This window comes from Labeo rohita, chromosome 22 (genome assembly GCF_022985175.1).
Source record: "Labeo rohita strain BAU-BD-2019 chromosome 22, IGBB_LRoh.1.0, whole genome shotgun sequence".
Taxonomy (NCBI): Eukaryota; Metazoa; Chordata; class Actinopteri; order Cypriniformes; family Cyprinidae; genus Labeo; species Labeo rohita.
In genome coordinates, this window is record NC_066890.1 from 59,781,122 (window position 1) to 59,799,613 (window position 18,492).

Below are 18,492 nucleotides of genomic sequence, written 5' to 3' on the forward strand. Positions count from 1 at the left end.
TTTGTTGTTGTTAGTATTATTATTATTGTGATATAAAATGTGTTTATTTTGTTAATTTTGCATAACATTTTAAATGTTGTTGTTGTTGTTGTTGTTGTTGTTATTATTATTAAAAATATTTATTTGCTTTTAATTTATATATTAATACTGTATAAAATATGAAATAATAATAATAGTTATTATTATTATTATATAAAATATAAATATAGTTTATTTTTAAGTTTTGCATACAGTTTTAAATATTATTATTATTATTATTATTATTATTCCTACTATTATATTATCATAATTCTATATAAATATTGTATGTGTTTATTTGTTTTGTTAATTTGCATAAAAATTTACTTATTAATATTGTTTATTATTATATAAATGTTGCATGTGTATATTTTGTTAATTTTGCATACAATTTAATTATTATTATTATTATTAATATTATTAATATTATTATAGAAAAGTTTTTAAAATGCATTTTAAAAATTTACACTAGAAAATATAACTGGACAAAATAGAAAAATCATATTAAAATGTACCCTAGTAAAACATTTTAGGCACTCCAACTTACATTAATATTGCATAAAATACTATATTATTATTATTATTATTATTATTATTATTATTATTATTATTATACAAAAAGCAAAACAAAAATATTATTTAATATATTGTATAATTTTGTATTAATTTTACATAATGTTTATTAAATAATAAATCAATATTTTGTGCAATATTATTATGAATTGGCGTAAAGTGACTCTAGTAAGTATATATATATTTTTTAAATCAAACTATTTACTAGGGTCAATTTTTACCATGGATTTTTATTAATATTTATATAATAATACTTTAATAATTCAAAAAATAGGCTAGTAAATAGTTTTACGAAATACTAATTTAAAAATATTTATATAAAATATCAATAATATTAAGTCATTATTATTACTATTAATAAACAAATAGTATATATTATACATTTATAATTTTATACAAATTTAGCATAAAATGCTAAAGTATTATTATTATTGTTAATATTATTTGATCATTATAAATAAATAAAAATGTGAATGCGAATACAAAACAAGCCATATTTTTACCTTTTCTAAAGAAAATGTGAGTGTTTGCTCGTGCAAAAATTGCCGTCACTATTACTTTTTGTGTAATATTCTGGTTTCTAGATGTTTTTTTCTCATTCACCAACTGAAAATCATAGATCTTTTGCTTTAATCAGCATGTATATTTTTCTGACGATGACACAGAGGCGTCTTTCTATCTTTAGAGCTCGTCTTTGCTGTGTCACACACACATTCACGCGTACAGACAGCAAACACACACTGGTTTCTCACCCATGCATCCCTCTCCGTCGGGACGGCGCGTCATGCCGGGCGGACAGATGCACATGAAGGTGCCGATCTGGTTTTTGCAGGCCATTCCTCTGGAGGCGCAGTCGTCCAGACCCTCCGCACACTCGTCCTGGTCTGCGGACGGACAGACAGATTTACCCAATGTCACCTGTGCTCGTGTGTGTGTGTGTGTGTGTGTGTGTGTTGATGATGATGATGATGTTGTTGTGGATCAGACAGACTGACCTCGGCACATCCTGTTGTCGTCGCGCAGCACGTATCCCGTCGGGCACATGCACTCGTACGAGCCGAAGGTGTTGACGCAGCGGAAAGCACAGAGCAGCGGATTCACAGCGCACTCGTTGATGTCTGAACACACACAATAAAGACAAACACACACATCCTTAGAGAAAACAACCACTACTAGCCATGTAGCATGGGATAAACATCAAGATTAGTTTATTTTACATATATATATATATATATAATCCTTAAAAGCAAAATGTTATTTAAAACAAAAAACTAAGTTGTATATCTTCACAATTATGTTTCTTTAATAAATTAATCTGGTATATATATATATATATATGTTATTACAAAATATTAAAATATTTATTTTTATACAAACGTTTTATTAAATTTTTTATTTATTGTTAAATTCAGTCATCTAAATTAAAATGACTAGATTTTAAATAAAATTTTCAAAATTGTATTTTGAAAAGTTTCAATTTTTTTTTTTTTTACAATTTTAAAAACAATTTTCAATAATCAAAATGAAATGTAATTAAATAAAAATCTTATTAAATCTTATAAAATATAATTTATATATTATTATTATTAAATGTTTCTTATATTGTTATTATTATTATAAATATACTTCTTATAAAATTGTCTTTATAAAATGTAAATGATATAAAACCACATGATTCAATATTTTTATTTAATTTACACAAACACACATACATTAAAATCTAAAATATTAAAATCTCAATTATGTGAAAAATTTTAAACAATTTATTATTGTATAGAATACTTTTTTTTATTTATTTATTTATTTTTATTTATGATCAAAAATAAAATTAGTAACGCGAAATAAATTAAATAAAACGAGTCCATATTCTTATTAAATGTACACAAACTCACACATACATTAAAATCACGAAAGTCATTATAAATTGTCTTAATTATTACAAATGTATTACTTATAATTATTGTATTTTTTGTGTTAAATTACATTTTTATAAAATGTAGAATATTTATTAAATATGAACAAATTTTAATGATCAAAATAAAATTGTATAAAATTCTTATAAATATACTTAAATAATATTTATATTATTGTTATATATAAATTTAATTTATTAAATTATATAAATATCTTTATAAAATTATTTAATATTTTTATGAATTTGTCAAAAAAAAAAATTCTCGATTTTATTGTCAAATAATTTTTATTTTAAATTAGATAATACATTTTTTATTAAATGTTCAATGATATTAACATTAGTTCATTATTCACATATATTGTAAAACACAGTGTAGCTTATATTGTGTCCGTACCTTCGCAGGTCATCATGGGTCCGGGTTCGAATCCCTCCTGACAGGAACACTCGAAACCACCAGGAACGTTTGAGCACGTCCCGTTTCCACAGGGGTTTCCGATCGAGCACTCGTCCGTATCTGTCCGACCACCAGACCAAGAGAGGTGCAGTTAATAACACACTTACACAACTAGTTTTGCTTGATACTTCACTTTCCTGATGTTGTAAACTAAGGGACTTGAGCCCACAACCTTCCGGCAGTCATCGGGACGAGCCAAAACGATGAGTTCAGGTTAACCGAGATGGAAAGTAGTTTTAGCTTGAACTCACCCACGCAGTTGACGCCGGTGTAGTCGAGGTTGTATCCGAAGGGACACTCGCAGCGGAACGAGCCGTCCGTGTTGATGCACAGGCCGTTTCCGCAGATGCCCGGGTTCTCCACGCACTCGTTCATGTCTGCGGAGGCACACGGGACGTTACAACAGGGGATTGTGGGAAGGAAACGTGCTTTAGTTGACAGAGTTTAACTGTTTTTCTCACCCTCACGTCCTTCGGGGCGCGGGACGGCCTCGTGACCGTAGGGACACAACGTGTGAAACGCAGCTGCAGGAGAAAAACACCACGAAATTACTCTCAAATTCTGACGTCATATGGAGACATGAGGGGGCTGATTTCTCATAAATTGAATTATTGAATTAAATTGTAGTTGACATACTAAAATATTACTAAATTGTATAAAACATTTATTTCAAATGACTCTAATTTTCATTAAATTATTTTTCTTTGTTATATTAAATCATCAAAAGTAGTATTACTACATTTTGTTATAAAATAACTCATTAATTATAAAAAAAAGTTGTATTAAGTTATTCAGCTTTCTGTTAAATTATACATTTGTATTAAATAATTCAACTAAAAAATAATAAATAATTCAAAAAATGACCAAATTACTATTTTTATTTAATACTTTGGTTCATTTATATTAAAGCATTACATGTTTATGTTAAATTGAATGATCAAAAATTAAAATGATTAAAATGTATTAAAATTAGAACTTTGTTATTTTTTATTCAATTATTTTTTGAGTTAAATTTCCATGTATTTTTGTTAAATGAAACAAATTTTGATAATAAACTTTAACAAAATTATAATAAAAATACAATTCTAATAAAATGTATAATAATTTATTAATATATGAAGCAACTGTATTAAAGTATTAATTTTTGTTGTTAAAATAAAAGATCAAAATTAAAATGACTAAAATTTCTTAACATTGCAACTATGTTGTTTATAAATATTAAATATTGTTATTTATATAAAACATTTTTATTAATTCTTTTTTTGCAAAGTTTTCATAAAAGTTTGATTTTTGTTAAATTAAATGATCAAATAAATATTAGAAATTCTTATAAAATTGTTATAACAAAACGTAACAAATTTTTAATAAAAATCTATAAATGTATAACATTTTATTAATTATACAAAACAACTGTATTAAAGTAATATAATTTTTTTAAATTAAATTATCAAAATTAAAAATTACTGAAATGTATTTATTTATATAAAACATTTACTAAATTATTTTTGTTAAATTTTCATGAACATATTGTTTTTGTTAATTAAACAATCAGATGAATATTAGAAATTCTTATAAGTTTAATAAAATTTAACAAAACTGTAATAAATTCTAATAAAATGTATAACTATTTATTACTGTACAAAAAAACTGTATTAAAGTATTACAGTTTTTTGTTAAATTAAATGATCAAAATTAAAATGACTCAAATTTATTAAAATTAGAACTTTGTTCTTAAATAAAATATTTTTTACAAAATTATTTGTTTTCTTAAATTTTCATTAAAATATTTGCTAAATGATTTGTTTTGTTAAATTTTCATAAAAGTATTATTTTTGTTAAAGCAAACAATCAAATGAATATTAGAAATGATTATAAAATTGTAATTAAATTTAACAGAATTTTAATTATAAATTCTAATAAAATGTATAACTATTTATTACTGTATGAAACAATTGTATTACAGTTTTTTGTTAAATGAAATGATCGAAATTAAAATGACTAAAATTTATTAAAATTAGAACTTTGCTATTAAATAAAACATTTTTACTAAATTATGTTTTCTTAAATTTTCATGAAAGTATTATTTTTGTTAAATTAAATGATCAAATGAACATTTAGAAATTATTAAATTTTAATAATAAAATGTAATAAAATGTTAAGAAATTTAACAATTTACATGAAACAACTATCAAAATATTAGTTTAAATTAAAAGGTAATTTAAATAAAAAAAAGTTTTATTACTAAAATGTATTTTTAAAAATTAGAATGATTTACTAATTCTAAAACTATTTTATTAAATTCTATGAATTATATACATACAGTATTTTACTTTATTAAATAAAACTACTACGTTTCTTAACTTTGTAATGTGTGTGTCTTTACATAAAAACATCTGAAGACATCTTTTATCTATATATATTCCTTATAATGCTGACTTTTATTATATTTTTATTACATTTTTCTCCATTTAATTGTATTATAATGTTTCCTTCTAGAGAACATGACTGTAGTTTCGTTCTGTTGGACATCAATAATAATCAGTGGTATTAAATCATCAGTGTGTGTTTGCGGCGTCGTACCCTCGGTCTCTCGCGGGCACAGTTCGCAGGGGTCGCCCCATCCCTCGCCCGGCAGCAGACTGCAGCAGCACTTGGCTTTGGTGGTGTTGAGGGGTTTGGGGACGGAGCATTTGCCCGCTTCGAAACGTGTGAAACAGAAGCTCTCGCGCGTGTCTGACCACAAAAACACATTCATGTGAGAAATACTCCTTAATACTTATTCAACTGTTTGATAAATGATAGATAAACAGCAGTTTCATATGATAAAATGTTCATTCTCACCGAAGCAGCGGCGTCCGTTGTCGGACAGCACGAATCCGGGCTGACAGATGCACTGGAAGCTGCCCGGGGTGTTTTTGCACGTGCCGAACTGACAGATGTTGGGCTCCACGTTGCACTCGTTGATATCTGTGCGGGACAAAACGGAGGACGGGGCGGGTCACAGGTGTGTAAATATGAAGGTGTTAATGCTGAGTTGTGGTGAGAAGCGTCTCTTACCCACACACTTGTCGTTCTGCACCTCGTATCCGGGCGGACAGATGCAGCGGAACGAGCCGTCCAGATTCTGACAGGTTCCCGGCTGACAGGCGCCCGGCAGCGTCACGCACTCGTTGATATCTGACACACACAAACGCCACATTATATGATGTTTATCCACTCTCAAACTGTAGACAACTGTTATACATGCTAATCAGAGCTAATTTACAGCAACTAAACTGCTAAACTAAAATTAAATTAAACTGAACTAATTCATTAAATTAAATCAAATGAATATTACAAATTCTTATAAAATTTTAATACAAATTGTAAGAAATTGTATAAAAATTTTATAATATATAAAACAACTGCATTAAAATATTAAAACTTAAACTAAAATTTAATTTACTTTTTTTTTTTTTCTCAAAAGTTGAATTAAATAAAAAAGTAAACTAAAAATAAATTAAACTAAAATTAATTAAACTAAACTAATTAATGAAATTAAATTAAATCAAATTTTTCTTTCTCATTTTAAATACAACTGTAATAAAATTCTAAAAAAAAGTATAACTTTTTATACTTTTAAGTATAACAATTTATACTATAAGTATAAAAATTATACTATAAGTATAAAAAATTAAAAATCAGTTTTTACAAGTTTAATTAAATTAAATTAAAAAATGAAATTAAACATTTAATTAAAAATTAAATTAAATATTATATTAAACTAAACAAATTAATTAAATAAAATAAACTAATTAATCAAAGTTAATTAAATCAAATGAATATTACAAATTTTAAATACAATTGTAATAAAATTCTAAAAAAGTATAACAATTTCTTAATATATGAAACAACTGCATTAAAATATTAAAGCTTAAACTAAAATTTAATTTACTTTTTAATAAAAGATTAATTAATTTAAATTAAATTAAATTTAAAAATTAAATTAAACTAAACAAAAATTAATTAAATTAAATCAAATGAAATACAAATAATAAAATTTTATAAATCTTATAAAATTTTAAATAAAATTGTATTAAAATTCTAAAAAAAGTGTAACAATTTCTTAATATATGAAACTGCATTAAAATATTAAAGCTTAAACTAAAATTTAATTTACAGTTTTTTACAAAAGTCAATATTTATCAATATTTATTTTTATTTATAAATTTACACTACATACAACAAAAAATACATTATCTAAAAAAATCATACTTATACTATATATATATATTTTATAATCATACTTATACTATATAATCATATATATATATATATATATATATAATATTAAATCCTAAAAAAAATTATTAAATTATTTTATAAAATCTATGAAATATTAAGTTGCAGATTTGAACAAATGCATGTAGAACATCTAGAATTTACTTTTAAATGCTACTTTATCAGAATTAAAAATTGTTATAAATGGAAACATTAAAATATGATTAATGTATAATTAGTAAAATATATTTGTAAATGTAAGTATATTGGTAACAAAAACAATATGCATGGGGACTTTTATTTGAAACTCTGGAGTGTGATTACTCTTATTTAGTCAAACTACACTTTGGTCTATGGGTTACAAACACAAGATGTGTTTTCCCTGTAGATGTGCACTCTCCTGATCAATGCTATGGATTCTGCTGAACGCTCTCTTGTAGGTCAATAGTGAGGTTTCGTGGATCTATAGTGAGGACTGTAAAGCGTCACTGCGGTTCAGGAGTGTATTGATGATCTATATGAGCTGGTTAATGAAGTTTGAGTCTCACCGACGCAGTTCTTGCCCTCCGGCGTCAGGTTATATCCGTCCAGACACAGACACCTGAACGAGCCCAAGCTGTTGATGCACTGGCCGTTTCTGCAAACCTGACTGGCGTGAACGCTGCACTCGTCGATATCTGAACACAAACACAACACAACATTAACCCTTCACGTCACAAACTGCCTCTGATTTCATTAGGAGAGCATAAACGGACACACAGTTTGGCATTCAACCCACAGAATCAATAACAAATATTTCTGAGATATTTTGCAACTTCAGCTACAAGACAAAAAGACAAAATGCACGTGCATTTATTTCATGAAATAAACTGTAAATCAGACTTTAATTATTACATTTTATAAAATAAGAACCTTATCTAAAAAAATGTTAAATAACCTTTTTTTAAACGATCAATGGAAAGGTTTAAAGATCACATTAAAACAATAATAAAAGTTGGAACATCTGCGGGGTCTATATTACTTAATCAAAATTTTCCAGTTTTAACATTTATTTAAAACCTGATTTTAAGCCTTTAAACACTTTTAAGTAATGAACAATTTAATATTGTAAAGAAATGTCCATATTATCAGCGATAAACACTAAAATGTTTTCTTTTAATCAAAAATGAAATTTTACAATTTTATAATTTATTTAAAACTTTTTAGGATGATTTTAACTATTTAAGCTCTTTTAAGTAATTACCAATTTGGTATTGTAAAGAAATTTCCATATTATCAACAGTAAACACTAAAATGCTCCCTTTCCTTTAACCAAAACGAAACTTTACGGTTTAAAAATGTATTGTAAACTTTGAGATTTTAACCATTTTAACTCTTTAAATACAGTTTACTATTTAATTTAATTGTATTTCAATTCCTTTTTTGTGTGACTTTAATCATTTAAACTCTTTCAAGTAATTAACAGTTTAATATTGTAAAAAACTTCCATATTATCAGCAGTAAAAACTAAAATGTTTCCTTTCCTTTAGCCAGAATTAAACTTTACAATTGTAACATTTATTTACAACATTTTAGCATGATTTTAATCTCTTAAGTAATTAACAATTTAATATTGTATAAAAATTGTCATATCATTAACATTAAACACTAAAATGTTTCCTTTAATCAAAATGAAACTTAACAATTTTATAATTTATTTAAAACTTTTTAGGATGATTTTAACTATTTAAGCTCTTTTAAGTAATTACCAATTTGGTATTGTAAAGAAATTTCCATATTATTAACAGTAAACACTAATATGTTTCCTTTAATAAAAAAAAAAAAAAAAACTTTACAATTTTATAATTTCTTTAAAATATTTTAGCATGATTTTAACCATTTAAGCTCTTTTAAGTAATTAACAATTTGATATTGTATAGAAATATTCATTATCATCAACATTTAACACTAAAATGTTTCCTTTCCTTTAACTAAAATGAAATTTTTGCAGTTTAAAAATGCATTGTAAAGTTTGAGATTTTAACCATTTTAACTCTTTAAATACAGTTTACTATTTAATATTGTAAATAAAGTAGATGTTTACTTTTTGTATGTGTGACTTTAATCATTTAAGCTCTTTTAAGTAATTAACAATTTGATATTGTATAGAAATGTTCATTATCATCAGTAAACACTAAAATGTTTCCTTTCCTTTTAATCAAAATAAAACTTTACAACTTTACAACTTGTAAAGTTGTATGTAAATGTATTTTAAACTTTTTATGATGTAATTTTAACCATGTAAACTATTGTAAGTAATTAACAGCTTAATATTATAAAGAAAGTTCTGTATTATCAGCACTAAAAACTTTACTTTTTTTTACTTTTACAGCATTTATTTAAAACATTATTAACAATTTAATATTGTAAATAAATTCCCATATTATCAACAGTAAACACTAATATGTTCCTTTCCTTTAATTAAAATGAAATTTTACAATTGACAAAAATATGCAAATCTGTTCATATTTTAAAGGTATTTAATTGTGTATGTTTTATGTTCATATTTTTTAATAAAAAAAGGAAAGGAAACATTTTAGCATTTACTTCTGACAATGTGCAACTTTATTTACAACATTAAATAGTTAACTGTATTTAAAGCGTTGAAATGGTTAAAATCACATTTTAAAAATATATAAAATACGTAAAATTCTAAAATATATATTTTTTAATTGCAAAGTTTAATTTAAATGAAATGAAACATGTTAGTGGTTACTGCTGATAGTATAAAATTTCTTTACAATATTAAATGGTTAATTACTTAAAGTTTAAATAGTAAAAATCACACAGTTTTAAATAAATGTTTTAAATTGTAAAGGTTAATTGTGATTAAATGAAAGAAAACATTTTAGTGTTTAATGCTGATAAAATATACATTTATTTATTGTATTAAATGGTTAATTTATGTATTTTAAGAGTTTAAATTGTTCAAATCATTAGAAAAAGTTTCAAATCAATTTTAAAACTGTAAAGTTGTAGTTGTAGTGGCGGTGTTTTCTTACCCATGCAGTCGTTGTTGTGCGTGAGTTCGAAGCCGGGGAAGCACAGGCAGTTGTAGGAGCCCACGGTGTTCTTACAGGTGCCGTTTCCACACGGCTGTCGGTCGCACTCATCGATATCTGTAAGAGACGACGAGATTCAGCCGATCACACGCGAGACTCCATCAAAGCATCTGACACGTCAAAACTGTTCGCAGACACTCACCCATGCACATGGTCTGGTCCGGCGTGGTCTTGAAGCCGTTGTGGCACAGACAGCGGAAGCTGCCCTGAGTGTCGATGCACTCGCCGTGACTGCACACGTTCGGGATCTCCTGACATTCGTTACGATCTGAGCAAACACACAAGAACGACGCAAATACAGTCCGCTTTTTAGTCCGATTTATAATAAACCTGATAAAAATGTTGATGATTTAAAAGAAAAAAAAAAAAAAAAAAACAGATTTTAGGAAAGTTTTGAGCAAGGGAGTATAAAAATAAAAGTGTTCCACAAAAGAAATTGTTTTACTAAAAGGGAAGTAAAATAGTTATAAAAAATAAAATAATAAATATAAATCATTTAAGCAGTCATTCGTTGCACTGGTTTTTGAAGGTGTGTAAGTTAAATTCAGACCACATTACAATAAAATAAAACAAAACAGAACAAAATAAAAAAATAACAATAATAATTTAAGCAGTCGTTAGATGGGTGCTATAATAAATACAAATAATTGTAGCACTAGCCAAAATAAAATAAAATAATAATTGAAGATGGGTGTCATTTAATCTCCATTTGTTTAAAATAAAATCCAAAATAAAATAAACTAAAACAAATGTAAATAATTTATCAGTAATTAAAATAAAAACAATTTAAGCAATCATTATGGGTGTTTTCATAAAATAAAATAAAATTAAATTAAAAAATAAAAAATATTTTTAGCAGTAATATGTTGGGTTGATTTTAAGGGATGACCTTCAAGTTAAATATTTTCAAACTGAATAAAATAAAATAATACAATAAAAGTAAAATTAATTAAAAAAATACGTAAATAATATAATTTAAGCAGTCATTCGATTAATTGTTTTTTTCTTTTTTTGGCATTTTTATTTGCATAAAATAAAATGAAATAATAATAGTCATTATATATATAAAGAAAGAAAGAAAGAAAGAAAGAAAGAATAAAAATCATTAGTTCATGGGTTCATTTTTGAAGGTGTGTCATTCAAACTCTATTTGCATAAAATAAAACACCAAAAATAAATGAATGAATGAATTAATAAATAAATTCGGGGTCTATCTGAATAAAATAAAATAAAATACTAAAAAAAGAAAAATAAATAAAACAATACATATAAATGATTTTAGCAGTCATTGGTTTGGTCGTTTGAAGTGTGGCTTTTAAATTCAGTCTCAACTTCAATAAAATGAAATAAAAAAACATTATTATTTATATATATATATATATACACACTACTGTTCAAAAGTTTGGGGTCAGTACATTTTTATTTTTTTTTTTTTTTTTTTAAGAAATTAATACTTTTATTCACCAAGGATGTATTAAGTTAATAATTAAAAGTTTATTAAAAGTTAATAATAAATAATTTACATTGTTATAAAATATTTATATTTTGAATAAACACTGTACTTTTTAAACTTGTTATTCATGAAAGAATCCTGAAAAAAAAAATTACATAAAAATATTTTATATTGTAAAAACATTTTGCAATATTATTGTTTTTTTTCTATATTTTTAATCAAATAAATGCAGCCTTGATGAGCATAAGAGACTACTTTAAAGACTATTACAAGTCTTACTGACCCCAAACTTTTGAACGGTAGTGTATGTGTATATATATATATATATATATTTGACTGCCATACATTTTTTTATTAATTTATTTCTTTTCACAAATAACTAATGAACACAATGAAAACCCGTATCTGGACTCACCGACGCAGGCCCCGCTGGGTGAAAGCTTGAATCCGGCCGAACATTCGCAGCGGTAGCTGCCGGGGATGTTGATGCAGTTGGCGTTACGCTGGCACAGGTTATCACCGCTGTTGCACTCGTCGATATCTGTGACGAACAGACGGCGTCAGTCAAGAAATATGACAAGAATCATTAATATAAAGGAAGTGGTGTATCAGTACCTTCACATATGAGCAGGATGTTGTTGTAGCTGAAGCCCATGGGACACTCGCAGCGGAAACTGCCGATCTGGTTGATGCAGACGCCGTTCGCGCAGATTCCCGTGATCTCGCGGCACTCGTCGATATCTGAGGGGAATATAAACGTGCCGTTCGTATGAAAGCGTTCGCGCAGAGCCTCGTGTTGATGAAGTGAGATGTTTGAACGACTCACCGATGGGTTTTCCAGTGAGAATGTCAATGATGAAACCGGGAGCCTGATTTCCACACAACAGCTGGTACTCGGCTGCAGGAGACACAAACACAAATCACTCACAATATAATCAGTGTAAAGACTCAATTTAATGCTACAGCTTAAAAAAAAGTTTTTTTTTTATGATAGACATTTTATTTTATTTTATGCTGACTTTGAATGCCAGAATTATTTTTATTTATATATTTATTTTTTACATATAGGATTTTATGTTATGCAATGAATTTTATTTGATTTTAATTTTAGTTTACTTTATTTTATTTTATTTTACAAAACACAAAATTGGTCAGAAGCTTAGACTGCTAATGACTGCTTATATATTTATTTTATGCATTTTTATTTTTTTTATTTTACGCAATGAAACCTATTTTATATTATTTAAATGCATTTTAGGCAAGGCTAAGTAATTTTATGCATTGCAGTGCATTTTATTTTATTTTATTTTATTTTATACCATTTTTATTTTATGCAATATATATGTATTTTTTTTATTTCATGCAGTGCAGTGCACTCTATTTTATACCATTTTATTTTATGCCATATATTTATTTTTTACTTTATGCAGTGCTGTGCATTCTATTTTATACCATTCTATTTTATACAATATATTTATTTTATACCAATTTATTTTATGCATTATTTTTATTTTATTTTATTTTATGCAATATATATATATTTTTATTTTATGCAATATATTTATTTTTTTATTTCATGCAATGCAGTACATTTTATTTTATTTTACGCGACATACTTTTTTATTGTATGCATTTATTTTATATTATTTTATTAAATGCAATGTATTCATTTTTTATTTCATGCAATGCTGTGCATTCTATTTTATACTATTTTTTTTATGCAATGTATTTATTTTATATTATTTTATTTTATGCAACATATTTATTTTTTATTTCATGCAGTGCAGTGCTTTCTATTTTATACTATTTTATTTTATTAAATATATTTATTTTTAATTTTATGCAATGCAGTGCATTTTATTTTATACTGTTTTATTTAATTCAATTAAATTTTATTTTATGCAATGAAAAAGTAGCCTAAATTTGAATGCTACACCTTCAGAAACCATATGTATTTATATTTTTTATTTAATGTAATGCAACACATTTAATATATATATGTTTTTTTTTTATGCAATGCAGTTCAGTTTAAACAATTTAATTTAATTTATTTTATTTTGCAAATGCAACTGCAATGCAAATGGAGTGTAAACTGCACACAGTCAGAAACCAAGGCCCAACTAATTGATGTATATTTAAATATTAATGCAATAATGCAATGCATACTAACGCCAGTGTATTTTCTCAACGATTTCTCCTCAAATATTATACCACGCCGCCTCCACCTTCATCTATAGATATTTTTCCAATAATTTTCTGAAAAATAATTGTAACTCAGATCACAAAAGCTAATTAAAGTAAATATCATGCGAGAGACACTCACATGTGGCCGGTGTGGGACAGGCCTCGCAGGGTCTGTTCCAGGCTTTGCCCACGTTGTAGGCGCAGCAGCACATCTTCTTGGTCATGTTGAAGGAAAGCTCGTTCTCGCAGGTGTCGTTGAAGTTGCGATAGCACACGCTCTTTCTCATATCTGTAGAAAAACACACGGATGAGCTCCAGAAACGATTCGTTTAGTCCTAAAGCACTGGACGAGCGTCTCTTACCCATGCAGTTGTTTCCTCCGTTGACCTGCATGTATTCGGGCGGACAGACGCACGTGTAGTTTCCCAGCGTGTTGTAGCAGGTTCCCGGACCGCAGATGCCAATGTGAGCCGTACATTCATCAATATCTGAGAGAAAACAGCAAAAAATATAAAATATCAGTATTCACTCAAAAAAACTCCTTCGGTCTTGTCAATTTTGTAGATGTTTGCTGAAATCAACACATCTACATGACTTTATTACAATTATTAAATGATTATGTCAAATTAATTAAAAATCAGTTATATGCTCTTAATTATTTCATTTAAAGTAAATTACGCAAATTCATAAAAATACATTCATAAATAAAAATTTAAAATGGAATATAAAATTACATAATGTAAAAAATTTAATTATTAAAACTAATATTTTATTTAACTAGAAGTACAAGTGAAATTTTTTTAAAATAAATTAATAAAATAGATTATGTTTACTAAAAATTTAAATACAATACATGTAAAATGGTTTCATTAAAAATAAATTGTTAATTATTAATTATTAAAATAGTAATATCAATTGACATAAGTCAAAATACTTTTATAAACATAAATGGATTTAATTAAATAATTCAGTAAAACACATATTCATGAAATAAATCAAAGTTACTGAACATTTAAATTCAATAAATGTAAAATGTAAGTAAAAGTAAATTACTTTAATGATTAAAATATTAACATCAATGAAAAATAACAATATATCAATTTAATATAAACATTTTATTGAAATTAAGCAATTAATGTAATTATTATTTAATTAAAAGTACTAAAATTAAATTAAAATAAGAGTTGAAAGATACATTAAAATTCTTATATATATTTATTATAAAATGAATTAAGTTAATTATTTTATTTAATTACAATGACGCACAATTATAAATTATTAGTAAAGTAAGTCATAAAATACATCAAGGTTACTGAACATTAATTCAATAAATGTAAAATTGTTTAATTAAAAGTAAATCAAATGATTGAAATATAAATGTAAATTATATAAATAAAATATATATATTATTTATACTATATAAATAATATAATGTAATTATTATTTGGTTAAAAGTGACAAAAAAAAAATAAAAAAAATAATGTATTGTTCTATCTAATTAAAAATCAAATCAATCATAAAGTATGAGTGCATCATATCTCTGTGGCTGTTATCGGTTCAAACCTTCGCAGATGCGGGTCTCCTCGTTGAGGTAGTATCCGGCGGGACACTCGCACTGGAAGCTGCCGAAGGTGTTGACGCAGTTTCCCCCCTGACACAGACCCGGCAGCTCCTGACACTCGTCGATGTCTGCGTGCGGAAAAGAGACACACATTATTAACACAGGCGTCATTAGACACACAGAGCGCAGGCATTACGTTGGGGATTCGCTCTTACCCTCCAGGATGACAGTGATGGGATTGGGCCGGAAACCCTCTCCTCCGGGACACAGCGTCTTGTACTCGGCTGTGAGGAGACACACAATTCATCATAAATACAATCAGTTTGTGCTTGTGGAAAAATGAGTGTGTTAAATGACTGATGCTCGTACCGATATTTAGACAGCAGAACGACTGACAGCATTTATCATAACAATATACATTTACAAATCACTATTAAATGACAGTAATGACACACTAAATAGCGTAAACTGAAGTTTTAGGTGTTTTTATTGATGCTAAATAGCTAAATATTTACCGATATATCGGTATATTACTCGTATTTTAGTTACACTCTACAAGAAAATAAAATATAATTTAATTTTAGAAAATATTACGATGTTTATAAAACGTATATATATATATATATATATATATTTGTACAATGTTTCGTTATTTGTACATAAAATACTATACTTTATTAATTATAATTAGAATAAATAATACATGGCTTATATATAATTATTAATAAATATTATATAAATATAAATATTTTTGTTAATTATAAAGAGAAATAGTTTTAGGTGGTTTTACTGAGGCTAAATATTATATTATATGATATGATATTATATAAAATTATAATTATTAAAATATTATAAAATTTATAACACGTTTTGTTAATTTATCAAATAAAATATGAATAAAAAGTAGTAGAAATACATTAAAATAAATGTTAAAAAGTACTTATTAATATATTCATATTTTTCAAATACATTTAATGTAAATATTTAAATAATAATATAAAATATATAATGAATGATAATTTTATGCAATCTTAATTTAATAATTTAATTTTATAAAACATTATGATATGTATTTTTACATCATGTAAAATACAAATTACATGAATCGATAACTGATTATTTATTGATAATGTATACATTATTTTATATTCAGAGTATTTATTTGTATAATGTTACAGAGTTTATAATAAGATATAATAGTAAAAAAATATGTTTGTTAATTATATAGAAATAAAATAAATAAAATTAATTAAAATATATTCTTAAAATAATATTTAAAAGTTAACACATAATTTAAATAGTAATATTCTTATATATTTATATACATTTATACATTACATATATATATATATATAAAATTTTGGTAATAATAAATTAATTTAATTATTAAGAGATTGAAAGTAGTCCATTTATTTTACTTGATTTATTTTATGAGCTAAAAATAACAAATAAATCAGTTTCTAAACATCAAAATGTAAAAAAGTTACATTTTATTAAAAGTAAATTAATTTAATTATTATATATATGCTATATATTATATATTTGCCACCTTAATTTATTTGACATAATGTTTTATGACATAAATTCAAGGTTAATTACAAATCAAGGTTACTAACCATTAAAATGAGAAAAAAGTTACATTTTATTAAGAATAATTAATAATTATAATTATAATAATAATATATCATTTATATATCATAGAATTTATATTGAATAATATATAATAATAAACAAACATTTAGTTAATTATTGAGCGAAATAAAAATGAATAAAATTACTAAATTCTACTGAACTAAATTATTTTTTATTCTTAAAACAAGCATTAAAATAAGTGAATTTATTGATATATTAATATATGCAATAAATATATCTAAAAAGTATAATAATATAACATGTATAATTAAAATATAGAACAATATACGTTTAATATAAAATTACCTAACTAAAAGTTATTTAATTAAAATGCCATAAATTCATAAAAAATTATTCAAATTAAATGTACAATTTACTATTATCTCACTTTACATGATTTGATGTTTATTAACATTGTTTTATTCTATGAATTCATTGTTATAGGCGTTTTTCTTTATGTACATGTCTATATACGATATCTGTATCTCTATATAGTCGTCATATTTGCTATGTACCACACCGTTTTCTATATTTCATGATTGGCCATTACAAAAATCAGCATCATTTGACTCAGAAATCAGAATCCAAGTTTCATTGTATTAAAAGCATAAACACTGATGTGTGTGTGTGTGTGTGTTGTTCGTACTGGAGTTGATGGCCGGGCAGAGTTCGCAGGGGTTTCCCCAGGCTCCACCCAGCGAGCAGCAGCAGGAGGCGCGGGTGACGCCCACCCCGATCTCAGCGCTGCAGGAGATCCCGCCGTCGCCGCGGTCCAGCGTGTCCAGGAAGCAGTTCCCCACGCGTGTGTCTGACGGACAACCAGGAGAGAGACAACCGTTAGATTTACTGCTGTGGTGATTCAAGTGGGACAGTGAAGTGGGACGGGTTCAGTACCGACGCAGCCCACGCCGGACGGGTTCAGCTCGAAGTCGGGCGGACAGTTGCACAGGTAGCTGCCGGGCAGATTCACACACACGCCGTTGATGCAGTTCACGGGGTCGAAACACTCGTTAATGTCTGAGAAAGTGAGACGGAGATATTGTGAGACAAAGCTGACGTAAAGTCTTGCTGACATACGTCTTCATGAAAATTATTAACATCAAATGATGTCACATTTCTTTAAATTCAGGTAAAACACTGAATTTGTTTTAGTATTATATTAAAAGGAAATTCAAATTAAAAATCATAAAAAGTAGCTAAAAAAATGTGCATTTTAAATTTAATTAATACATTGAATTATATTAAAAATAAAACAACTTTTTAAATATAAATTTAAATATGAATAATAATGAATAATATAAAAATGAAATAATTAGAAAAATGTAAAATGAATAAACTGAT

At 25.9% G+C, this 18,492-nt stretch overlaps 1 protein-coding gene across 1 annotated transcript in view; it reads right to left on the bottom strand.

The window, feature by feature from the left end:
• The window catches only part of fbn2b (fibrillin 2b), a 78,737-nt gene that overhangs the window by 8,776 nt on the left and 51,469 nt on the right, over positions 1 to 18,492 (bottom strand). The window contains exons 37-56 of the mRNA XM_051094911.1: positions 18,046 to 18,168; positions 17,798 to 17,959; positions 15,735 to 15,803; positions 15,522 to 15,647; positions 14,321 to 14,446; positions 14,098 to 14,247; positions 12,601 to 12,672; positions 12,390 to 12,515; positions 12,190 to 12,315; positions 10,464 to 10,589; positions 10,262 to 10,378; positions 7,769 to 7,897; positions 6,018 to 6,137; positions 5,802 to 5,927; positions 5,541 to 5,693; positions 3,422 to 3,484; positions 3,212 to 3,337; positions 2,901 to 3,020; positions 1,587 to 1,709; positions 1,344 to 1,475 (exon numbers count right to left, since the gene is read on the bottom strand). Of these exons, the coding sequence (XP_050950868.1) occupies positions 1,344 to 1,475; positions 1,587 to 1,709; positions 2,901 to 3,020; positions 3,212 to 3,337; positions 3,422 to 3,484; positions 5,541 to 5,693; positions 5,802 to 5,927; positions 6,018 to 6,137; positions 7,769 to 7,897; positions 10,262 to 10,378; positions 10,464 to 10,589; positions 12,190 to 12,315; positions 12,390 to 12,515; positions 12,601 to 12,672; positions 14,098 to 14,247; positions 14,321 to 14,446; positions 15,522 to 15,647; positions 15,735 to 15,803; positions 17,798 to 17,959; positions 18,046 to 18,168 (2,415 nt within the window). The remainder of the gene's footprint in view (positions 1 to 1,343; positions 1,476 to 1,586; positions 1,710 to 2,900; positions 3,021 to 3,211; positions 3,338 to 3,421; positions 3,485 to 5,540; positions 5,694 to 5,801; positions 5,928 to 6,017; positions 6,138 to 7,768; positions 7,898 to 10,261; positions 10,379 to 10,463; positions 10,590 to 12,189; positions 12,316 to 12,389; positions 12,516 to 12,600; positions 12,673 to 14,097; positions 14,248 to 14,320; positions 14,447 to 15,521; positions 15,648 to 15,734; positions 15,804 to 17,797; positions 17,960 to 18,045; positions 18,169 to 18,492) is intronic.